The sequence below is a fragment of the Melanerpes formicivorus genome, unplaced genomic scaffold, assembly GCF_026170545.1.
Source record: "Melanerpes formicivorus ecotype bairdi unplaced genomic scaffold, bMelFor1.0.p_v2 SCAF_148, whole genome shotgun sequence".
Taxonomy (NCBI): domain Eukaryota; kingdom Metazoa; phylum Chordata; class Aves; order Piciformes; family Picidae; genus Melanerpes; species Melanerpes formicivorus.
The window spans coordinates 42,207-67,961 of record NW_027142500.1 but is presented as its reverse complement, the minus strand read 5'-3'; the positions used below and the strand labels follow the sequence as shown (position 1 = coordinate 67,961).

The 25,755-nt window shown below is 45.7% G+C and overlaps 1 protein-coding gene across 1 annotated transcript in view; it reads right to left on the bottom strand.

The window, feature by feature from the left end:
- Positions 1-3,301: 3,301 nt before the first annotated feature.
- Positions 3,302-25,755, bottom strand: part of TBX20 (T-box transcription factor 20) — a 50,448-nt gene continuing 27,994 nt past the window's right edge. Inside the window, exons 7-8 of the mRNA XM_068168658.1 lie at positions 11,625-11,734; positions 3,302-4,979 (exon numbers count right to left, since the gene is read on the bottom strand). Of these exons, the coding sequence (XP_068024759.1) occupies positions 4,639-4,979; positions 11,625-11,734 (451 nt within the window). The 3' untranslated portion in view covers positions 3,302-4,638. The remainder of the gene's footprint in view (positions 4,980-11,624; positions 11,735-25,755) is intronic.

Sequence of the window (25,755 nt, the reverse complement as noted above, 5' to 3'; positions counted from 1 at the left end):
ATTTGATAAACTAGAGGCTATTTGCAAAGACAAGCTTATGGCAGAGCAAGATGTAAATTCCTCTGCCCAGCAAGGAAGTGGTTGGTGAAGAAACCACATCTCCTGCAGCAAAAATAAAAATGCTGTGTAAGGAATAGTGAGAATAAGATCTCAGTGAAAATGAGTTTCCTGGTGAATGAATGTCAGCCCTCTGCAGGTGATGAGGAAAAGCACTGTGGCCACAAGTCCTTCCCAGACCTGGAGCCTGAAATGTTGCATTGATCTCACTGCTGTCTCTACCCCTTGTCCAGGGGTAAGTAAATTACTGCCATTTAGATTTACTTCCAGGCTTGCAAGGCTCCCTACCTTTTTGCCATCATTTTTATTGATGCTTCTGTCTGCCTATAACAGACACACATCAAGAAGATGCATTGGAGAATGAAGTCACCAGCCAAAATGTTTTCTGTTTTCAAATGCCACTTAGTTTTTGCTGGATGTTGGAAGCAGCAACATCTCTTTATTTATGTGTACACACCCCTGCAGTGTCCTAGCCCCCATGGATAAAGCCTTCTGGGAGAAAATTTGCACTTCTGTAGCTTGTACTGCCAAGTGCATTAACTATTACACAACTTAACAGCTTTGAGCTCATGAAAGAAGCATGAAGAGGTTCAAGAAGGCAAAGTGCAAGGTCCTGCACCCAGGTCAGGGCAATCCCAGATATCAATACAGGATGGGGGGTGAGGAGATGGTGAGCAGAAAAGGACTTAGGGTGCTGATGGATGAGAAGCTGGACATGAGACAGCAGTGTGAGCTTGCAGCCCAGAAGGCCAGGGACAGCCTGGGCTGCATCTAAAGAAGCATGGCCAGAGATGGAGAGAGGGGATTCTGACCCTCTGCTCTGCTGAGACCTCACTGGCAGTGCTGTGTCCAGCTCTTCAGCCCTCAACACAAGAAGGACATAGACCTGGTGGAGCAGGTCCAGAGCAGGGCCACAAAAATCATCAGCGGGTTGGAGCACCTCTGCTAGGAGGACAGCCTGAGGGAGCTGGGGGTGTTCAGCCTGGAGGAGGCTCCAGGGAGACCTAATAGCAGCCTTCTAGTACCTGAAGAGGACCTACAAGAAGGCAGCAGAGGGACTGTTTCCCTGCAGTGGTAGGGTAAGGGGCAATGGTTTGAAATCAGAGAAGAGCAGATTTAGATTGGATGTTAGGAACCAGTTCTTTACCATGAGGGTGGTGGAACACTGCAGCACATTGCCCAGGGGGGTAGTTGAGGCCCCATCCCTGGAGATATTCAAGGTCAGGCTTGACAAGGCTCTGAGTAACCTGGTCCAGTTGAAAATGGCTCTGCTGACTGCAGGGTGGCTTGGACTGGATGACTTTTGGAGGTCCTTTCCAACCCAAAGCATTCTATGATGCTATTTGCATCAGAAACGCTCTGCCTTTATCCACTTGGTCTATGCTTAGTTTTCAGTTTACACCTAAGAGAATGCCACCAAAACCCAGTGGTATTGAATTTCCATCTCTGAAGTTCCTCAGGCCTTACAAAGCAAGAGTGCAAACTGAAGAGCCAGCTTTAAAATGCTTTCTATGTCTAGCTTCTCTCAGAGCTCCAAAAGCAGAAGCAAACAAAATTCAGACCAATACACCTGAGTCAGCTTTTCTTGTATTAAAGACCTAAAGCTTCAACTGTCTGTGGATAAAAGGGCAGTCCAGAAACTACCCAAAAATCCTGGTAGCACTTTGGAGGCTAATCTCACCCTTCTCTTCTTTGAAAAATCATATTCAGGCATGTTCTCTCCTCCCTTCTTCAAGCAAACCAACAACATAAACCAGCACCAGATTGCTTAGCCAAGAGGGCTCATAAAGGTGAGTAGACCAGCTCACAAGATATAAAATGTGAATTATATTGGAAATTGAAGTCCAGACTACCTTTGGCATTCCTAGGCCATCTACTAGCAACAGATGTTCTCTCCTGGACAGGATTAGTGTATTGAGACTGGTACAGGAACTCCCTCAATGAATAACTGAGTTATGGTCAAAACAGGACAGATCATTTTGGAGGAAAAGCAATTCCACTCTTTAACCAATTAATCAGGACTTTGGGGCCCCATCCCTGGAGATATTCAAGGTGAGGCTCAACAGGGCTCTGGGCAACCTGATCTAGTTGAGGATGTCCCTGCTGACTGCAGAGGGGGCTGGACTGGATGACCTTCAGAGGTCCCTTCCAACCCAGCCCATTCTGTGACTCTGTGGCCCTTATTTGTGGGATACAAGTAGTGGCCTACAGTAGAAACTGGGAAAAGCCTGGGAGGCTGTCATTGCTCTGTGTGATGGGACACATCAAATGAGGCAATGGGACAAAAAATGGCAGGTGAGTCACCTGGCACTTCACAGAGACAGGAGGTAGGTGACTCAGAGTACTGCACTCTGCTTCTTACTGCATGATATCAACACACACTTCAAAAGTAGAGAAGATTCATGCCAAAAAAAGTCTAGTCTCCATTCTGTGTTCCAGCTCTTTAATAGATGGTATTGGATTGCTAGTTCTTTGTTTTCCTCAGCAGATGTGTGTAATCATCTCTAACTTGGATGCAACTCTACACAGAAACTCTCTCCTGACTTCTTATTTACAGTGAAACACCCAGCCCCTGCCCAGGCAGAAAACCAGCATCACCCTAGTACCCTGCAGCAGTGCAAAGGCTTCATGCCAGCTCTCTACAGAGAGATCATTTTTTCCATGTACCCCTACAGCTTCTCTGTTGTATCAGACATGGCATAATGGAATTAGTGCACAGTACTTCAAATGAGAACCCTAAATATTAACTGGGGAAAAACAAACAAACCCAACCAACCAAAACCCAAAATCCCTAAAATGAATTATGAAGAAAAGGGAAAAGAGGAAAGGAGGAGAGGAAAGGAGGAGAGGAAAGGAGGAGAGGAAAGGAGGAGAGGAAAGGAGGAGAGGAAAGGAGGAGAGGAAAGGAGGAGAGGAAAGGAGGAGAGGAAAGGAGGAGAGGAAAGGAGGAGAGGAAAGGAGGAGAGGAAAGGAGGAGAGGAAAGGAGGAGAGGAAAGGAGGAGAGGAAAGGAGGAGAGGAAAGGAGGAGAGGAAAGGAGGAGAGGAAAGGAGGAGAGGAAAGGAGGAGAGGAAAGGAGGAGAGGAAAGGAGGAGAGGAAAGGAGGAGAGGAAAGGAGGAGAGGAAAGGAGGAGAGGAAAGGAGGAGAGGAAAGGAGGAGAGGAAAGGAGGAGAGGAAAGGAGGAGAGGAAAGGAGGAGAGGAAAGGAGGAGAGGAAAGGAGGAGAGGAAAGGAGGAGAGGAAAGGAGGAGAGGAAAGGAGGAGAGGAAAGGAGGAGAGGAAAGGAGGAGAGGAAAGGAGGAGAGGAAAGGAGGAGAGGAAAGGAGGAGAGGAAAGGAGGAGAGGAAAGGAGGAGAGGAAAGGAGGAGAGGAAAGGAGGAGAGGAAAGGAGAAAAGAGGAGAGGAAAGGAGAAAAGAAAAGGGAAAAGAAAAGAGAAAAGAACTTACATGTGAAGTTCTGCACTGACATTTTCCCAAGGAAACCCCACCATTCTACTGGGACATGGGAAACCAGGCAGTACAACCCTCATTTTCCTGGGCAAAACCCTTGTATAATAACAGCTGTGACCAAGCCCAAGAAACTCAGTAGAAGGATGATCCAACATCACTCAGCTTATACCAGCCCACTGATTACAGTTGATCCAGAGGGTCTATAGCCTGAACTGGCCTGAAATGCTGTTAACTTGGCACACACTTGCAGCTAGAAGCAGGTCTGCAATGACAAGCACAGCAGCAAACAAAGCTTTGGGTTAAAGGTTTGGCATCTTGAGTTCTAAGTTGAAGCAACAGATTTTCCCAAATCAACCTTTTTCCTTCATCACACCTTGACAGGCAGCTAAAGCTGCTCTTCCTAAGGCAAAATGCTTTTGAGTCTGAAGGGCAGGATCCATCATTACTGCTACAGTCCTGTAACACAGTTCTTTTGGGGGTGTGTATGGGGGGGGGAACTGATAAGCGGTTTTTGTGAAAGAAACAAAGAAAGAAAGAAAGAAAGACTGGTTAATCATTTTCTCTTTGAGATTATAGTAGCAACTGAGAAACACTGCTTTTGGTGAATGTAAGACAGTCTTTTTTAAAAAAGGGACAGTGGTCTTCTCCACTTTGCCCCATTCCCAGCAGAAGTCTGCTTGAGATAGCCTAAAACATGCTCCGAGTTCCAGCAGTAGGTTTTGCAGTCACAAGAAGAGATGAAGAGGAGTAAGAGTATTGCCTTTTGCAGAATTCCTTCTAGCATATGAAAAACAAAAGGGGGGGGAGGGGGGTGTGGAGGGGGAAAGACCTATACACATTGAATTTGTACACTGCTGCATAAACATCAGCTCCTCCTGCTAGGTGGAATGCACCTTTGGACCAGAACTCCTTGGGGAACTTTGGGAGCCATTTCTTCCGTGAGCAGCTCTGAGCCGCGATGCTCTCGTCTTGTGATTCCTCAGCAGAGGAATCCAATATCCATGAAGCATTTTCTTAGCTGGTTTCTTATGAGTTCAGCACTCCTGCCATAGGCCTTCCAGGAAGGTCCCTTTGTCTTATTCATCCCAAGCTTGCAGGCTCCCAGCCTGGTGTTCCTCTGGCCTTCCATCGCTCATACAAACGGCGTCATCACTGCCGAGGAGTGGCGCAGTCCCTGGATGGCTGCATAAGGACCCTGCTGGAAATAATGGTGGTACCTGGGCATGTGGAAGGAAGGGAAAGTGGGGCCACTACCTTGCATGGAGCTGGCTATAGCAGAGGGTGTAAGAGGCATTCCCAGGCGGCTGTAGGGAGGCAGGGATCCTTGGATAGGGTGAGGAATGGGTGTGGCTATGGATGCAGTGCTGGTACCCAAGGCGCTCAAAGACTGGGGGTGCTGAAATCCAGGGAAACTGGTTGAGGAGGACACCCAGGAACTGAGGGACAGGTTATCAGATGTTGTAAAGGCTGACCCTGCAAGCAAAGAGAAAAAGAAGGTCTGACATTTGTGCTGCAACACACAGAACAGCAAAAACAGCAGAAAGGGAGGAATGAAAAAGCCTCTTTCACAGCAAGGTTGATTTTCCTGTCAAGTCACTAAAACCGTGTCAGAAAACAATGACAAGTTCCCAAGTGTGTGTGTGTGTGTGTATCCCTAATGGATATAGATATTCATGGCACTTGAAGCCATGGTTTAGTTGTCAGGAGGTGTTAGGTATTAGTTAATAGGTTGGACTTGATGATCTCGGAGGTCTCTTCCAACCTGATTAATTCTGTTCTATCTCTGAGGTCTTTTCCAACCTGGTCTGGTCTGGTCTATTCTATTCTATTCTATTCATCTTTTCCAACCTGGTTAGATCTATTCTATTCTATCTCTGAGGTATTTTCCAACCTGGTGGGTTCTATTCTATTCTATTCTATTCTATTCTATTCTATTCTATTCTATTCTATTCTATTCCATCTCTGAGGTCTTTTCCAACCTGGTTATATCTATTCTATTCTATCTCTGAGGTCTTTTCCAACCTGGTGGATTCTATTCTATTCTATTCTATTCTATTCTATTCTATTCTATTCTATTCTATTCTATTCTATTCCATCTCTGAGATCTTTTCCAACCTGGTTATATCTATTCTATTCTATCTCTGAGGTCTTTTCCAACCTGGTGGATTCTATTCTATTCTATTCTATTCTATTCTATTCTATTCTATTCTATTCTATTCTATTCTATTCTATTCTATTCTATTCTATTCTATTCTATTCTATTCCATCTCTGAGGTCTTTTCCAACCTGGTTATATCTATTCTATTCTATCTCTGAGGTCTTTTCCAACCTGGTGGATTCTATTCTGTTCTATTCTATTCTATTCTATTCTATTCTATTCTATTCTATTCTATTCTATTCTATTCTATTCTATTCTATTCTGTTCTATTCCATCTCTGAGGTCTTTTCCAACCTGGTTATATCTATTCTATTCTATCTCTGAGGTCTTTTCCAACCTGGTGGATTCTATTCTATTCTATTCTATTCTAGTCTATTTTAGTCTATTCTAGTCCATCTCTGAGGTCTTTTCCAACCTGGTTATATCTATTCTATTCTATCTCTGAGGTCTTTTCCAACCTGGTGGATTCTGTGATGCTATGAATGCAAGTGGGTTTCTTCTGTATTTTTTTTTCCACCTTGAAAGCTTCAAAAATTCTTTTCACACATCTCCTTCCACCTCTTTCAAGCACTTTTTTTTTTTTTTTTCCTCTGAGGAATGCAGAATCTTTTAAAACAAAAAGGGAAAAATAAAGTTTTCCTGAAATTAGAATTAATTACTTCATGTTGACAGTAAAAATTAGGGGGAAGCAATGAATAATTTGTTTGAATAATTCTATACAGGCCACTTTCAAACGGTGACAGTGTTGCCCTTCACCAGAACAAGAGGACACACTCTCCAGCTGTGCCAGGGGAAGTTTAGGCTCGAGATGAGGAGAAAGTTCATCACAGAAAGAGCAATTGGCCATTGGAATGTGCTGCCCAGGGAGGTGGTGGAGTCACCATCCCTGAAGATGTTTAAAAAGAGGCTGAATGAGGCACTTGAAGCCATGGTTTAGTTGTCATGAGGTGTTAGGTATTAGGTGCTACGTTGGACTTGATGATCTCTGAGGTCTTTTCCAGCCTGGTTGATTCTGTGATTCTCTGCAGGTCCTTTATGCATCTGGTCATCATCAGATGTCTGCCCTCTAGATAGGAGGAGGACAATAAAATCCTAGGACTAAACTTTCCATCTTTGTTAGTAATCCATCTTTGTTAGTAAGCAATCATCCAACTCATGTCCTTGCTGTGTTTTCTTTCCTGTCCAGCTTCACTCATTGAGGAAATGTTTCTTACCTTCAGAAACAAACGTGCTGGCAAGCAGATCTGACAAAAGATGACTTCAAGCCAGCATTGCAAAACCCATTCTGAGACAACAAAGATTTTACAACTGCCTTTGGTTTCATAAATCTGAGTCTAGAAGATAGGTTCATCCAAAATGTGAAAAGAAAAAGCAAACCATGAAGGCATCTCTCTGTCAAGGCAGACTCAGTGGAATTCTCTGTGCTAACCTCCTGTAGCCACATACTCCAAACAAAGCTACAAGCAAATAACAATGGAAAGGAAAAAAGTGCAGTTTTATTGTTACTTTTTCCTCTAAAAATTCATCAATCTTTCAGGGATATAATCTCCAATCAGAAAGAGAGCTGCTCTCTTGATTACTTCCCCCTCTGCTCCATGAAGCAAGTAAAACAGCCCAGAGCAATTGTGGCACTTCAGCAGCGGGAATGGACTTGAACCAGATCCTGACTCCAAGGTAGACTTAGTGGAATTCTCTGTACTAACCTCTTGTAGCCATGTACTCAAAACAAAACTACAAAGCAAGTAACAATGGAAAGGGGGGGGGGGGGGGGGAAGGCCATTTTGTTATTGTTTTCCCCTCTAAAAATTCATCAATCTCTTTAGGGATACAGACTCAAATCAGAAAAAGAGCTACTCTCTTGATTTATTCCCCCTCTGCTTCCTGAAACAAGGAACAGGACAGAACAATTGTGGCTGTTCAGGAGCAGGAATGGACTTGAACCAGATCCTGACTCCACCACTCAACCACTGCCTAACTGCTGGGATGTTCAGATCCAGAGCCAAGCTGTAAGGATAACACTCACAGAGCAGTGCAAATCCCTTTATAAATCAGGGGATGTCTGAGCACTCCAGCAGGATGCAAACCTAGGTTTGATGAGAAGGTTTACTTTTGGCTGTGCTGCAGGTGGCTACCATGAACCCTGTGTATGGATGCTGGAGCACAGGCACCCAGACGTTGTGCATCAAAGAGTTTTAATTGGATTTTTCTGGTTCATATCCTTTGGAAACAGCCTTCTTGTGACAAATACACTGCTGAAGGCTACCCACTTGCAGCTTTAGATGGCTGAAATTGGCTGAGATGAGAATCCTCTGGATGCAATTAGAAATAAATAGCAGTGATAGACTTTCTTTGTCCTACACAGAACAAAGCATGTGATTTCTTCTCATGAGAAACTTCCATAAGGGCCCTTTCTTCCTCCAGCTGCAATCATCTCTACTTGCAACTTAGTACTACAAAAGGTCTCACATAGCACATTTGCCAGCATCAAGGAAATGGGCTGCAGTGATTCAGTGATCCTGGCCTGCATCAGGAATAGTGTGGCCAGCAGGAGCAGGGAAGTCATTCTGCCCTGGACTCAGCACTGGCTAGGCCACACCTTGAGGACTGCATCCAGTTCTCAATTTAAGAAGGACACTGAGACTCTTGAACCTGTCCAGAGAAGGGCAACAAGGCTGGGGAGGGGTCTGGAGCACAGCCCTGTGAGGAGAGGCTGAGGGAGCTGGGGTTGTTTAGCCTGGAGAAGAGGAGGCTCAGGGGAGACCTTCTTGCTCTCTACAACTACCTGAAGGGAGGTTGTGGCCAGGTGGGGGTTGGTCTCTTCTCCCAGGCAACCAGCACCAGAACAAGAGGACAGAGTCTCAAGCTGTGCCAGGAGAAGTTTAGGCTGGAGGTGAGGAAGAAGTTCTTCTCAGAAAGAGTAATTGACCATTGGAGTGTGCTGCCCAGGGAGGTGGTGGAGTCACCATCCCTGGAGGTGTTCAAAAAAGGCTTGGACATGGCACTTGAAGACATGGTTTAGTTAGTTATGAGGTGTTGGGTGACAGGTTGGACTTGATGATCTCAAAGCTCTTTTCCAACCTGGTTGATTCTATGATTCTGAGGCAGTCAAAAATACATAAAATCATAGAAGGGTTTGGGTTGGAAGGCACCTCCAAGAGTTATCTAGTCCAACCCCCCTGCAGCGTGCAGGGACATCCTCCACTAGATCAGGTTGCTCAGAGCCTTGTCAAGCCTAACCTAGGCTATCTCCAGAGATGGGGCCTCAACTAGTGTGCATGTATTTGTCTGTCAACTCTCATATGTATGGAAGGGCTCTCCTCAGTTTTGCTTGCAAGATAGTTTTCAAATTCATCAAAAGAAATCAAGATGTCTGTGGAGTTTCACTAGGATCATTATCTCTCTCCTCATACCCTGGAGGACTTTTATTTAAGACACCAGACCTAAACAGAGAGTGAAGGCAGTACAAGGTATTCCTCTGCAAGGGCAGTGTTTTACCCTCTGCTTGCCCATGTCCTATGCTAGCATGTGGGTCCTGATTACAAAAACATTGATTGCCACAACTCATCATCTTCCTCACTTACTCATTTGCCATCTTGCAAGCAAATGCAGAACTCTACCCTGTATATAGAAACATAGAATGGTCCAGGCTGGAAGGCATCTCCAAAGGTCACCCAGTCCAACATCCCTGCAATCAGCAGGGACATCCTCCCCTAGATCAAGTCGATCAGAGCCCTGTTGTTCCTCACCTATCTCCAGGGAAGTGGCCCCTCGACCACCTCCCTGAGCAACCTGTTCCAGGGTTCCAACACCCTCATGGTAAAGAACTCGCTCCTAACATCCAATCTAAATCTGCTCTGCTCTAGTTTGAAGCCATTGCCCCTTGTCCTGTCCCTGCAAACAGTCTCTCTCCATCCTTCTGGTACTGGCAGGCTGCCATTAAGTCTCCCTGGAGCCTTCTCTTCTCCAGGCTGAACACCCCCAGCTCCCTCAGCCTGTCCTCATAGCAGAGGTGCTCCAGCTCCCTGATCAAAAATGAATAAACTATTCCTTTATCCTTTGCCTCTTTTCTCAGGATTCTTTTCAGAAGAGAAAGGCTCTAAAGGCCATTTCTCATACTGAGGCTCACCTTGTTCTCTTTGTCACTCCCAAAGGAGAGCATCACACAATCAACCAGGTTGAAAAAGACTTTCAAGATCATCAAGTCCAACCTATCACCCAACACCATCTAAGCAATTAAACCATGGCACCAAGTGCCTCAGCCAGGCTTTTTTAAAAGCACCTCCAGAGATGGGGACTCCACCACCTCCCTGGGCAGCACATTCCAATGGCCAAGCTCTCCTTCTGGGAAGAATTTCTTCCCAAAATCCAGCCTAAACCTCCCCTGGTACAGCTTGAGACTGTGTCCTCTTGTTCTGGTGCTGGTTGCCTGGGAGAAGAGACCAATACCTTCCCAGCTACAACCTTCCTTCAGGTAGCTGTAGAGAGCAAGAAGGTCTCCCCTGAGCCTCCTCTTCTCCAGGCTAAGCAACCCCAGCTCCCTCAGCCTCTCCTCACAGGGCTGTGCTCCAGACCCCTCCCCAGCTTTGTTGCCATCATCCCAGGGAGAAATTAATTCCTGGAGAGAAGGTGTCTTGCTCTGAGCACTTCTGGCAAGGGAAAATGTAACACCCTCTCTAACAATAACTGGCCTAGGAACACAGCTGATGTGAAGCAAGGTGTGAAGGGCAGCATCATCCCAGCTGAGGAGCGTCTCCAGGAACTCCACAAGCTAAGGAACTGCTCTTGGAGCGGATGTGTAGGAACAAACCCACCCTAATCACATCTTGTTCAAGAGCAACTTGTGGTTAAAAATAAGTGTGTTTTCCCTGCACAAGCCCAAAGAGCTTAGGACCAGAAATAATGCTCTTATCTTAGCCACACTGTATGGAGTTAAAGGACAAGACAAGGGCACTGCCAGTCGGGAGGCAGACAGAAACTGCTTTACCTCAAGTGGCTGTTGCCTATCAGGCAGGTCACGAAGTCAGTATGCAAAGCATAATGCAAGGCAAGTTTATGCTGTTCAGCCATCCCACAGGATGGAAATGAGATCTGTTTCCAGTGGAAAATTATGACAGATGCAGTTTGCCTGGAGAGTATCCCCACAAAGAACAACTCTGCCTTGCTACCTCCTCTGCCACTGCCAAAATACACAAACCTTCTGATAAGGCATTTGAGCCCAGTTGCCTCAGTAGGAAGAGAACCTAACAATTAAACATCCATTTTCCAGAGAGCCATGGACTTTTCCTATAGAGGCAAAGCAGGTTAACCACAGGCTGGTTGAAGATACTCAGAACCAAGTTTACAGAAGGCTGGGGAGTGGCACATTCATGTGGTGCTCTACAAATGGTGCTGAGCACCAGCTAGGAAGTCTTGCCAAGGGCTAGGGAGCATTGGCTTCTTCTCAGTTCCATAGTCATGAAGTTGCCTGGGTTTCAGCCATCTTTAGGAGGAGGAAGAGATGGTTCTTTGCTGATGGCAAAGGTTGTGGAGGCATCTCTAGAGCTACCTCCTGATCTAGCTCCCCACACCAGTCCCATGAGGATATCAGATGTCCAGATCCATAAGCTAAAGAATATTCTTCCTCATTGTAGAACTTATGGGCTGGATGTTAGGAAGAAATTCTTCCCAGCAAGAGAGATTGGCTATTGGAATGTGCTGCCCAGGGAGGTGGTGGAGTCCCCATCACTGGAGGTGTTTAGGAAGAGCCTGGCTGAGGCACTTGGTGCCATGGTTGAGTTGATTAGATGGTGTTGGCTGATAGGTTGGACTCAATGATCTCTGAGGTCTTTTCCAACCTGGTTAATTCTGTGTTCTATATCAGAGAGACACAGCAGAGAAAAACTCTAGAGTAGCACAGTACTGACTGTGGCCCTCCTTTTTCTCAAGCATAACTAGGTCACCACATGAGCACATTTTCCTACCTCTGCTTTGTGTTCCCTGGCTGTCATCTCCAAGATCATCTTCTCCTCCATAGGTTCGAATGGGGGATCTGGCATAGGAATGCTTTTGGATAAGGCTCTCCACGCTTTCTCTGTGAAAGGAAACAAACTACTGCATCAATAACATCCTAAGCAGGGTTAAATGCAATGAACATGCTGCCTTTTCCCTGTCCAGGTCACAGGGACAGAAAAGTCCCTGTTCTTTCTAACACAGACCCTCAGATCCATTCCTCATGCAAGAGGGTCACCTCCTAGCATGTCACTGGAAATGCTGGGCTTGGCCTGCTGCTGATTTAACATTGTTGATATATCTCTTACCTGTGTGGTGCTGCTTCTTCAGCAGAGTGAACTTCCTACTGCATTTCCTGGACATGGCCTCAGTGAATATAAGCCCAGCACTCTTTGAAAACACAGACTCTGGGATTATTTGTGCTGAGTGCTCAGCCTAGGTTCAGAGACACCTGTGGTCCAGCTCCCCCCAAACAAGATTTCACACCACACATGAGCACCTCAGCAGGTGTTCTCCCATTGTTCTGAAAGAGGGGCAAAAGACAGATGGAACAGGTTGCCCAGGGTGGTGGTGGAAGCCTCATCCCTAGAGGTTTTGAAGGCCAGGCTGGATGTGGCTCAGAGCAACCTGATCTAATGTGAGGTGCCCCTGCCCATGGCAGAAGGGTTGGAACTAGATGATCCTTGAGGTCCTTTACAACCCTAACAATTCTATGATTCTATGTGTCTAGAGGCAGCTCAGCTGTAATCAGGCTCCTTAAGCATCAGAGTTGAGGCCAGTTCATGGCAGGAAGTCTGCAGATGCTACCAATCTCGTGCCACATCTATTCTGGGAGGTTAAACTTTGTCTGCCAGGCCCTCCCCCACCCCCTCACTGGGGACACAAAGCACTGAAGTCACCCAAACCATTTTTAAATAGAAGGAAGGCATATCTGCATGATAAGCCATAGCAGTTTGCAAGGAAATCCAGCCTTGCACATTGCCAGCACATTTCCATGTAAGTAGGTGGCATTACACCAAAGATGAATAGGACCTCGGCACGCCTCCAGCATGGCTCTGACCTTCTGTTCCTCTTGAAGGAATCTGGGTAGTGAGAGCTGTTTAAACCTAGTGCTCAGTGAAGGCACTGTCTGAGCTTACCCTTTGGCCACTGATACTAGCTAATGCCCTCTGCTTGGAGAGTGTGGCTGCTGTAGAAACTCCCAAGGAAAACCATTTTCCAAAACCCCTTTCCAGTGAAGTTTTTGGGTGGTTGTTGTTGGGGGTTTTGGGGGGGGAGTTTAGTTTTCAGTACAATCTTAGATGGTGTTGGCTGATGGGTTGGACATGATGATCTTGAAGGTCTCTTCCAACCTGGTTTATTCTACTCCATTCCATTACATCTCTAATCCACGTACTCCAGCTAGAAACTTTTGATGTAAATAGGAGATGAAATACTGTAAAGGTGCAGTTAGCATTATTGAATCAGTTCTGCTTGCACAATCAGACTCCTGAACTACTGCATTTGTGTAAATGTTCTTACTCTGACGTAGAATTAGGGAGGTCATGCCCTGTGTTTGATAAACAGGAATGCTTCTCATGAGATCTCACTGAAATTTAGTGAAGAAGAAAAAGCAGAGCCAGTACCTGAAGGGAGCCTACAAGAAGGATGGAGAGAAACTGTTTACAAAGGCCTGCAGTGACAGGACCAGAGACAATGGCTTCAAACTAGAGCAGAGCAGATTGAGATTGGATGCTAGGAACAGGTTCTGCAGCATGAGGGTGATGGAACACTGGAACAAGTTGACCAGGGAGGTGACTGGGGCCACATCCCTGGAGATAAAAGGTCAACAAAGGTTGTGAGGGGTCTGGAGCACAAGCCCTATGAGGAGAGGCTGAGGGAGCTGGGGTTCCTTAGCCTAGAGAAGAGGAGGGGAGACCTTATTGCTGTCTACAACGACCTGAAGGGAGGTTGCAGCCAGGTGGGGGTTGGTCTCTTCTCCTAGGCACCCAGCACTAGCACAAGAGGACACAGTCCCAAGCTGTACCAGGGGAGGTTTAGGCTGGATGTGAGGAAGAAATTCTTCCCAGCAAGAGAGATTGCCCATTAGAATGTGCTGCCCAGGGAGGTGGTGGAGTCACCATCACTGGAGGTGTTTAGGAAGAGCCTGGATGAGGCACTTGGTGCCATGGTTTAGTTGATTAGATGGTGCTGAGTGATAGGTTGGACTTGATGATCTCTGAGGTCTTTTCCAACCTGGTTAATTCTGTAGTCTGTATTTTCCAGGCTAAATCAGAGCAGCACAGTGTTTTCCTTTCCTACCAGCAACTGCATTATGGCCATTTTGTCCTTGGTCTATCACTGCCATCATTACTTATGCTAGAGTCTCCCCAGGACAAAAAAAAATAAAAGGAAAGTAAATAAAAAGAGGATCTTATCAAAGTGATTTACTTGTGTCAGGATTGGAAGTGGACTGAAAGCAATGGCAGTTCCTATGCAGAGGATGAGCTAATTGAATTACTGCCTTTTAAGTGATTGAAAACAGTAGGCATATCAGGGCTATCTCAAAGAAGATGTTACAAAGGAAAAGACAGATGGCATTGTTTACATTATGGGCTGAATGCCACTCCAAACTTCTGCTTTTTTTTTTCCTCCTTCTTGAAGCACAATGTGAAATGCAGAGAGCTTTACTTAATCATAAAGACTATTTCAGAATAACAGAGTGATGAATTAGACCATGGGTGTCCAAGTGATTCAGGCACCGGTCTCTAAACAGATTCACAACTAAAGAATTATCAGTCCTCAAAGGTCTGAAAAAAAAATGAGATTCAGGTTTTCTGAAGCAGAATGTGAAATGCAGAGGGCTTGACTTAACCATTAAGACTATTGCAGATGACTACAGAATGACAGTGATGAATCAGACCACAGCAGTCTAAGTGATGTAGGCACCAGTCTCTAAACAAATTCATAACTAAGGAATTAGTTATGAATTGAAGTCTTATGTTATAAAAATTATGTTGTGAAGTTATGAAATGAGGTCTTTAAAGGTATGAAAAATAAGATTCAGGTTTTCTGAAGCAGAATGTGAAATGCAGAGAGCTTTGCTTAACCAAGAAGACTATCTCAGGTGACTCCAGAATGACAGAGTGAGGAGTTAGGCCACTGTTGTCTGGGCAATTTGGATGCCAGTCTCTAAACAGATTCACAACTAAAGAATTATCAGTCCTCAAAGGTCTGAAAAAGTAAGATTCAGGTTTTCTGAAGCAGAATGTGAAATGCAGAGGGCTTGACTTAACCATTAAGACTACTGCAGATGACTACAGAATGACAGTGATGAATCAGACCACAGCAGTCTAAGTGATGTAGGCACCAGTCTCTAAACAAATTCATAACTAAGGAATTAGTTATGAATTGAAGTCTTATGTTATAAAAGTCATGTTGTGAAGTTAAGTTATGAAATGAAGTCTTTAAAGGTATGAAAAATAAGATTCAGGTTTTCTGAAGCAGAATGTGAAATGCAGAGAGCTTTGCTTAACCAAGAAGACTATCTCAGGTGACTCCAGAATGACAGAGTGAGGAGTTAGGCCACTGTTGTCTGGGCAATTTGGATGCCAGTCTCTAAACAGATTCACAACTAAAGAATTATCAATCTTTGAAGGTCTGAAAAAGTAAGATTCAGGTTTGCTGAAGCAGAATGTGAAATGCAGAGGGCTTTACTTAACCATTAAGACTATTGCAGATGACTACAGACTAATGAATTAGACCAGAGTTGTCCAAGAGATTTAGGCACCAGTCTCTAAACAAATTCATACCTAAAGAATTATCAATCTTTGAAGGACTGAAGAATAAGATTCAGGCTTTCTGAAGCACACTGTGAAATGCAGAGAGTTTTACTTAACCACAAAGACTATTTCAGACAACTACAGAATAACAGAGTAATGAATTAGACCACAGTTGTCCAAGAGATTTAGGCACCAGTCTCTAAACAGATTCATAGCTAAAGAATTATTAACCTTTACAGGTCTGACAAATATGGCTCAGGTGATTGTCTGTATTGCCTCTACTGCCTTTACTTCCAGTCAAGGTCTGCTTATCAGAACAGGCATTACAGCATGTAATAACATCCTGATGCAACAGAAACAATGCAGGCTCCAGTTCCAGTGCAGTGGAGCCAAATTCATCTCCACAACCCTGGAGCCAGTGGAGGTTTGGGGATCAACTCCCCCCAATAAATTTACATCTGAATTGCCTTCAGGGATGTAAAGCTAAATCAAATGCCCACAATTATTGCAGACTAAATTCTTTCCAGATGGGTCTGTGTGCTAGACAGGACTCTATTATTGTGCATGGTTGTCTTCTTTTGAAGGGAAAAAAAAAGAGAGAGAGAGAGATGACTTCTTAGTGAACTCTCAATCTGCAGAGTTGGAAAGCAGGGAAGCTATGTGGTAGGTTTCTTCAGTTGCATTTAATTGTTGTAACGTTGCAGGTAGCAAGCTAAAGGTTTGAGGAGATTAATCTCACTCGCTGGCACGAGAAGCAAAGGTTTTTATGGCAGAGGGAATGGCCTGACAAGGAAACTTGGATCTGGGAAAGCAATTAATTTCACAATAGCAGTTTCTTTAGTGCAGCTGGGATTTAATACTACAGGCTGCATAAGATTATTTTGCCTCCCCTTGGTGGTGGTTCAGGCTATAATCACTGCGCACCTGATTCGTCATTTTAGGGTTTGAGGCTCTGATTCACGTCATGAGTGCAAAGCATTGAGGTTCACACCAGAATTTAGGCACCTGGCCCACCCAGCCTTCAGGTGGACACTCTTCCTTCCCTCCACATTCAACACACAAAAAACCCCCACCCTCCAAATAGACCTCCAAAACGCAAAAGCTGAGCCTGCAACCAGCTAAGCCTGCAAAAGGAAACAAGGAATGGTGCAAGTTCTCTACTCAGCTATCACAGTATCACTAAGGTTGGAAGAGACCTCGAGGATCATCGAGTCCAACCTGTCTACACAGACCTCATGACTAGACCACGGCACCAAATGCCATGTCCAATCGCCTCTTGAACACCTCCAGGGATGGTGACTCCACCACCTCCCTGGCCAGCACATTCCAATGGTGAACGACTCTCTCAGGGAAGAATTTTCTCCTCACCTCGAGTCTAAACCTCCCCTGGTGCAGCTTGAGACTGTGTCCCCTTGTTCTGGTGCTGGTTGCCTGGGAGAAGAGACCAACCCCCATCTGGTTACAACCTCCCTTCAGGTAGTTGTAGAGGGCAATAAGGTCACCCCTGAGCCTCCTCTTCTCCAGGCTAAACAATCCCAGCTCCCTCAGCCTCTCCTCACAGGGCTGTGCTCAAGGCCTCTCCCCAGCCTTGTTGCCCTTCTCTGGACACGTTCAGGTGTCTCAATGTCCTTCTTAAACTGAGGGGCCCAGAACTGGACACAGTACTCAAGATGTGGCCTAACCAATGCAGAGTACAGGGGCACAATGACTTCCCTACTTCCACCAAGTAAAGTTGCTCCACACCTAGAAAACCACAAACTAGAGTCTGCACTTGGGTCTCCCCAGTCCTGGACAAGTGATGAGGGAGCTAAGGGATAATCTTTTCTTCTTTCTCTGCACCATGCCCAGGTATTTGATGCTCAGAGAACACTACTCAGAAGTCAAGTTCTCTTGAAGCAAAAAGGGGTTGCAACTCCCCTTCTATGGAAATGTGAAGTTTCTCACAGAGGTTCGAATGAGACGGTCAACCTCCTCTGCCCTTTAAGGACAGAGATGCTTTAGGACTTTCTCTGAAGTAGATGTGCAGGAGGAAGTAAAACTTTAAAACCAAGGTTTAAGTGCTTGTGAAATTGAGTTCTAGATGCAGGAATAAAGCTGACTGTCTGGAACACAGGTTCCAGACATGCTGGGACATGTCCAGAGAAGAGCTACGAGGATTAGCGGAGGGCTGGAGTTCCCCTTCTCCTCTCCTGTGAAGACAGGCTGAGGGAGCTGGGGTTGTTCAGTCTGGAGAAGAGAAGGCTCTGTGGAGACCTAATTGTGGCTGTCTTCTCAGGTTGCAAAAATTCTCAAGGGATAATAAAGTCCCAGATTACCCTGAGCAGGATCTTTAATCAAGATGAAAGAACAGTGCTGCTTTGTAGGTGGAAGCAGGCATCTCTTTGATGCTCTTCTGTGTCATTTCTTTCCTGCTCCTTTTGCTGTTCCTCTGCTTCAGTTGTGCATTCACAACAGACTGGCGAGCACCCTGAGCCTGGTTCTGGAGCACATGGCCACAAGCCCTGCTGATATGGAAGAGGGCTCACCTGGCCACACTGCACTGTCAACACTGATATTGCTGGGTGCCTTCATGCCCCTGAAGCTATGGATTTTCCTGAACTTGGCAGAGTGCACATCCAGGGGATGGAAACAGGAAGTCTGCCTTCTCCTTTTGGGAGAAGGAGAAGCTTAAGGCAATATATATGTGCTTGGCAGAAGGTGTTAGAGAAGCTAATCCAGAACTAGCTTGCTGGAGCCAGGCTTGGGTTAGTATCTATCTTAGCTCTAAACCCAGGCTCCAGAGAGGATGGAGGATGGATGTGATAGGGCCCATTCCACTGGGAGCCAGCTTTAGCCTCCTTTGAAGCCAATGTGCTAAAGCTAGACTGGGGTGATAAATGAACTCAGATCTCCTGCAGAAGTTACTCTCTCAGGAATTACTACAAGAAGCATACATTTCAGAGCAGGGCTTCAGCAACCTGTTAGTCTTCTCTGGGTTTTTGCCTTTCCTATCCAAGAGGTAAAGGTAAAGGACACCCTCCCAAATCTGCTTCCTCGTCCTGGTGCCACGGGATTTGATTTCTTCCTCTAGGTTTTGTCTTTTTTTTTTTCCTCTTGAACAAGAAAAAGCCAATGCTAATAAAAACAAAACAAAAAAAATATTACCAGAAGGAGAATCATAAAGTAAACCCAAAAATAATACTGGCAGCCATGTTTTGCTTGGCCTTTTACTTCAACACAAAGAAAATACAGGGCAGGATATCAAGTGTATGAATTATCAGTTTGCAGCCTGAATGACTTCTTTAGTTCTGCATTTCAAAGGTTTCCTTTTAGTCCTTTCTTTTTTTTGTAGCTGCCAGTTAGTATGTTTGGAAGAGAGCCCAGATAACAGGAGACATCAGAAGTGAGGTGAGGTGAAGACAGATGGAATAAATGGGCTGAGAAGGCACCAAAATAAACTTGTCGGAAGTTGCGCTGCAGTAGAACTTTTTCTCTCTCCTTTTCAGTTTGGGTTGTTGGTTTTTTTTAAGGGAAAAGATGACTAATTTGGCCAAGACACAACTGCTAAAGACAACTTTGTAAAACAAAACTAAAAAAGAAAAAACAACCACCAAAATAACAGAAAAGAAAGAAAAAAAACCCCAACCACAACCAGAAGAACCAAACCGAACCAAACCCGAAGCTCAACAGGAGCTCTCAGTGTGCACTTGCAGCCCGCAAAGCCAATCAGATCCTGGGCTGCATCAGGAGAAGTGTGGCCAGCAGGTCGAGGGAGGTGATCCTCTCCCTCTACTCAGCCCTGGTGAGACCCCACCTGGAGTACTGCCTCCAGTTCTGGAGCCCCTAGTACAAGAGGGATCTGGAGGTGCTGGAAGGTGTCCAGAGAAGGGCCACAAGGATGATCAGAGGGCTGGAGCACCTCTCCTATGAGGACAGACTGAAGGAGTTGGGGCTGTTCAGTCTGCAGAAGAGAAGGCTCCGAGGTGACCTAACTGTGGCCTTCCAGTATCTGAAGGGGGCCTACAAGAAGGCTGGGGAGGGACTGCTCAGGATCTCAGGTAGTGATAGGACTAGGGGGAATGGACTGAAGCTGGAGGTGGGGAGATTCAGGCTGGAGGTGAGGAGGAGGTTCTTCACCATGAGAGTGGTGAAACCCTGGAATGGGTTGTCCAGGGAGGTGGTCAGGGCCCCGTCCCTGGAGGTGTTTAAGCCCAGGCTGGATGAGGCTCTGGCCAGCCTGATCGAGTGTGGGGTGTCCCTGCCCATGGCAGGGGGCTTGGAACTAGATGATCCTTGTGGTCCCTTCCAACCCTGAATGACACTATGATACTATGATACCTTCCCCGCCTCAGCCCCTCCAGGACAGAAGCAATGACAGCACAGCATGAGGAACACAGACATTTGCAGAACAGCAGCTAAAAGTGAGCAGTAAACTGTCAGAGCCACTGCTCAGGTGTCCTTCAGCCTTCATGTTCCTGTGGGTTTGAGTTGCTGGTTTGCACACACTCCATCACACAGAAGCATTTCTGTGCTACATGCAGTTGCTCTTATACCTATGGCTGAGTACTACAGGCTGACCTAGGAACCTAATTAAGCTCTGACACAAGATGCTGCAAATCCTCAGCTGCTCAGGTATCCCTCAGCCTTCATGTTCCTATGGGTTTGAGTTGCTGGTTTGCACACACTCCATCACACAGAAGCATTTCTGTGCTACATGCAGTTGCTCTTATACCTATGGATGAGTACTACAGGCTGACCTAGGAACCTAATTAAGCTCTGACACAGGATGGTCCAAATCCTCAACCACAACAAAATAACTCCAGTTCCCCTGCTTAGAATAAAACTAAACCCATTCCATCCAAGAAAGAACCAGGACTGATGAGACTGCATTGTCTCATGTGAGCTGAAGTTTAAGTTGGCCTGAAAAACAATAGAGAGTCACCAAAACACTTTCCCACAGTCAAAACTATGGGACAAGTGTTGGGTGGATGCAATACTCCAGGAATAAAAAGACTTTAAGAAGGGAAATGAAAGCTAGCTTTTGGAGACATTCAAAAGTCACCTGGATGCTTTCCTTTGTGACCTACTCAAGGTTATCCTGCCCTGGCAGAAGGGTTGGACTGGATGAGCTTTTGAGCTCCCTTCCAACCCCTAATGTCCTGTGATTCTGTGAAAATCCTAGGTTTTGATGATTGCAGGAGAAAGAACAGGAGTATCTCCAAAGTGGCTACTGAGCAGCAGAAGAGCTATAAAGCATACAATATAATCTATGCAACGAGGACAAGTGTAGAGTCCTGCATCTGGGAAAGAACAGCCTCATGGACCAGTGGAGGCTGGGGGTTGATCTGTTGGAGAGCAGCATAGGGGAAAGGGACCTGGGAGTTCTGGTGGACAAAAGGATGCCCAGGAGCCAGCAATGTGCCCTTGGCATCCTGGGTGCATTAGAAGGGGTGTGGTGAGCAGGTCCAGAGAGGTTTCCACATCTCAGACAAAGTTCTTCAGTATCTGATCACCATGCAAATCCAGCTGGCATGATGAGATGCAGCTCTTTTACCCTTCCAACTCCTCCCTTCTCTGCCAAAAGCCAGCTTAGGTGTGCCACCACCCTCTAGATTGCCTCCTGAAGTGTGTATCTACCTCCCAGAAGCAGATTGTTGGACTTGTGCAGATGGTTATAGGCAGTCAGCTCTCCTAAGTGGTCACAAGTCCACACACTGAACTTCCCTGTAACAGACTGGATCAAAAAGGGAGACATCGTTCAGATCATGACTGAGATCTGTCAGTTCTTCTTTGAACATGATTTTACAATTCAGTATTCCTGTTGGAATACTGAAAAACATTCTGGAAGCAATCCCCTCTTTCACTGGATTATTTGCATGATTTTTAATTGCAGTTGCTTTAGTTCTGAGCCCCTCAGTTTGAGAAGGAGGTTGAGTTGCTGGAAGGTGTCCAGAGAAGGGCAACAAAGCTGGGGAGGGGTTTGGAGCACAACCCTGTGAGGAGAGGCTGAGGGAGCTGGGGTTGTTTAGCCTGGAGAAGAGGAGGCTCAGGGGAGACCTTCTTGCTCTCTACAACTACCTGAAGGAAGATTGAAGCCAGGTGGGGGTTGGTCTCTTCTCCCAGGCACCCAGCACCAGAACAAGAGGACACAGTCTCAAGTTGCACCAGGAGAGGTTTAGGCTGATGTTAGGAAGAAATTCTTCCCAGAAAGAGAGACTGGCCATTGGAATGTGCTGCCCAGGGAGGAGGTGGAGTCACCATCACTGGAGGTGTTTAGGAAGGGCCTGGCTGAGGCACTTGGTGCCATGGTTTAGTTGATTAGATGATGTTGGGTGATAGGTTGGACTTGATGATCTCAAAGTTCTTTTCTAACCTGGTTTATTCCATTCTATTCTATTCTAAGATGGAATTGGACAAGTTCATGATGTCTACTTACAGTCAGCTTCTAGGGATGATCCACAGCATAATTATAACTAGAAAACATTAAATCATTCAGATATTTGGAGTTATTAGAACCCACTCTCTTTCTCTTGGACTGGCCATTGGAATGTGCTGCCCAGGGAGGTGGAGTCACCATCACTGGATGTGTTTAGGAAGAGCCTGGATGAGACACTTGGTGCCATGGTTCAGTTGATTAGATGGTTTGGGGTGATAGGTTGGACTCAATGATCTCAAAGGTCTTTTTCAACCTGGTCTGGTTTGGTCTATTCTATTCTATTCTATTCTATTCTATTCTATTCTATTCACTTTTTTTTTTTTCTCCTCTCTGAAAGGCTAACTCTTCATACCAAACGAAAAACATAAACTCAAGCTCAAAATTAAAAATAGATAAATAAATAGTCTGTTAGGTGCTGATTTTGCATCCTTGATGGCTTTGGCAGGATTTTTTCTTAAGGAGAAGCATGAAGATGTTCCCTGAAAGCCTCTCTCCAGAGTGAACTGCTCATTATAAAACCTACATCAGTCTTTTCCACAAAGCTTACTGTTAAAACAGATCATCCTCATCTGGCATCCCACAGTCAAGGCCAAATGCCAGAGCATGCACTTGGGTCACAACAACCCCAAGCAATGCTTCAGCCTTGGGGCAGTGTGGCTGAAAGCTGCCTGGCAGAAAGGGACCTGGGGTGCTAATGGACAAGGAGCTGAATAGGAGCCATGAGTGTGCCCAGGGGGCCAAGAAAGCCAAAGGCATCCTGGCTGGGATCAGCAATGCTGTGTCCAGCAGGAGCAGGGAGGGGATTGTCCTCTGGCACTCAGCTCTGGGGAGGCCACACCTGGAGTATTGTGTCCAGTTTTGGGCACCTCAACACAAGAGAGATGTGGAGGGGCTGGAGCCAGGGCAGAGCAGGGCAAGGAAGCTGGGAAGGGCCTGGAGAATAAATCTTATGAAGAGCAACTGAAGGAGCTGGGGATGGTTAGTGTGGCAAAGAGGAGGCTGAGAGGAGACCTCACTGCTGTCTACAACTCCCTGAAAGGACATTGTGGAGAGGCTGCTGCTGGTCTCTTCTCACAGGTAGTTAGGGATAGAACAAAGGGGAATGGCCTCAAGCTGTGACTGGGTAAGCTTAGACTGGACATTAGGAAATATTTTTTCATGGCAAGAGTGGTCAGGGAAGTGGTGGAGTCCCCAAGCCTGGATGTGTTGCAAGGTGGTTTGGATGTGGTGCTGGGGGCTATGGTTTAGGGGGGAGCCTTGTACAGCAGGGTTCTGGGTTGGACTTGATGATGCTGAAGATCTGTTCCAGCCTGAATGTTTCTGTGATAGTCCACACCACAATATGTCAAGCTCCATATTCTGCCAGTCACAAGGTGTTCAGTTTTCAATCACAAACACTGCAGAAGTCTTTTTTCCTTTTTTTATAGTGAAGGCAATGTGAATAGCAGGCAAAAAAAGATCACAAATGAATCAGCAGCTTCTCATGGTAGCCCAGATAAAGTCTGCCCCATTGTCATAAAGAGATTACCACAAGTAATGCATGGAATGAGCTGACTGCTTAAGGAATCTCATATCCTACTGAAAATTCAATATATATCAAACTCACCAAAGGCTTTTTTCTTTTAAATGGTTAAAAGCTTTGCATAGAGAGCCACAAGTACAAGAAAAAGGTTGGAAGGCATATCATAGAACTGTCAGGGTTGGAAGGGACCTCAAGGATCAGCCAGTTCCAAGCCCCCCGCCATGGGCAGGGACACCTCACACTACAGCAGGTTGCTCATAGCCACAGCCAGCCTGGCTGCAAAAACCTCCAGGGATGACTCTTCCACCACCTCCCTGGGCAACCTGTGCCAGTCTCTCACCACCCTCATGGGGAACAACTTCTTCCTAACATCCAATCTCAACCTACCCACTTCTAGTTTTGCTCCATGCCCTCCAGTCCTATCACTCCCTGACACCCTCAAAAGTCCCTCTCCAGCTTTCTTGTAGCCCCCTTCAGATCCTGGAAGGCCACAATTAGGTGTCCTGGGAGCCTTCTCTTCTCCAGACTGAACAACCCCAACTCCCTCAGCCTGTCCTCACAGGAGACAGGAACAAAAGAGAACGAAGGCACTTGAATGACTTTTCTGTTGCCCTCTTCTTCTACCATTCCTCAAATTTCTCTACCTTTGCATATATTAATTTAACTCTCACACACACCACGCAGAGAGCTTTAATCCTAAAGGCCTTTGCAGCTCAGAGTTCCCACCCAAGGATCATAAATCTCGCACGGGAAGCCCGGAATCGTTAAAGTCACGGATTTATAAAATCATATTCAATTAGGTTAAAAAAGTGCAATTTCTGTCATCATGTCATAAAAAGATGTGTTTTTCTCTCAGGTCTACTATAAAGGAAAGCTCCCTGTATTGTTGCAGATAGAGGCTGTTTTCAATCAGTTACAAGGAGCAATCCAATTACTGGATGGTTTAGTGCAGTAACTGACTCCAGGCTAATTTAATTTCTTCAGGTCTCTAAAGATCAATTGATCTGATTTGTTTCCCTCCCCAAAGGCTGTTTAGGAAAAAGCAGGCTTAAATACCTGGAAATGAAATCCAAAGCTCTGTACACTTTCACACTACTTAGGTCATTTGGAAAAGCTGGAACTCGTGATAAATGAGTGCTCTCTTGGCCCGAACATCACAGGATGCTTTACAGGAGACCATTAGGATCACTGCACAGCACCGCCGATTAGGCATGCACGTGCCCTGTGCACAGGGAGCAGTGCCTGGAAGGGATTTTCACAGCTTCCACATAACTGTGCCATTCTCAAGAGCTGTGCAAGCGTGCATTTGCCCTGCAGAGTCTTTTCCCTAGCAAATAAATATCGTTCTTAGCCAGTCATCTCACAGAGAAAACTATGTTTCTATAATGGGTTAACAATAATGAACATTGACAATTTCCAACCAGGACCAAGCAAGAGGCATCCAGTGTATTACATACATCTCACAATGCAGCAGAAGCTGCCTTCCAACCACCTTAAACCAGTAGTTTCCAAGCAAGAGTCATGCAATGTCTCACCTACATCTCATAATGCAACAGAAGCTGCCTTCCAACTGCCTTAAACCAGTAGTTTCCAAGCAAGACTCATTCAATGTCTCACCTACTTCTCACAACACAACAGAAGCTGCCTTCCAACCACCTTAAGCCAGGAGTTCACAAGCAAGAATCATGCAATGTCTCACCTACATCTCATAATGCAACAGAAGCTGCCTTCCAACTGCCTTAAACCAGTAGTTTCCAAGCAAGACTCATTCAATGTCTCACCTACTTCCAACAACACAACAGAAGCTGCCTTCCAACCACCTTAATCCAGTAGTTTCCAACCAAATCAAGCAAGAGTCATTCAATGTCTCACCTACCTCTCATAACACAACAGAAGCTACCTTCCAACCAGCTTAAACAAGTGGTTTCCATCCAGGACCAAGCAAGAGTCAATCCATGTCTCACCTACATCTCATAATGCAACAGAAGCTGCCTTCCAAACACCTTAAACCGGTAGTTTACAGCCAAGAGTCACTCAGTGTTTCACCTACATCTCATAGTGCATGCCAGGACAGACTTCAAGCAAGAAATTCTCCCTGTTGCCCTATCTCACTTTGCTGTTTCTTTTGCTTTGTGTTGGCTTTCTTGAAGCAATGTTGCTGGCATGAAGATGAAGTCTACAGAACCAGATGAGAATGACATTCCTCCTCTGCCTGAGTATTTTGATGCTGGAACTGAATCAATTCTTTGGTATGTCTGGACCAGATCAGGTGAGCTGAAAAACCCTTAAATAATCTCTTACCAGCCCTCTTTCACTGCCTTATTGCTTTGCTGCCTCATGCAGCAGGTCTGGGGGGAGGGGGGTTTAATGCTGCTGTTCCCTATTCAGAGCTAAGCTTTCCAATT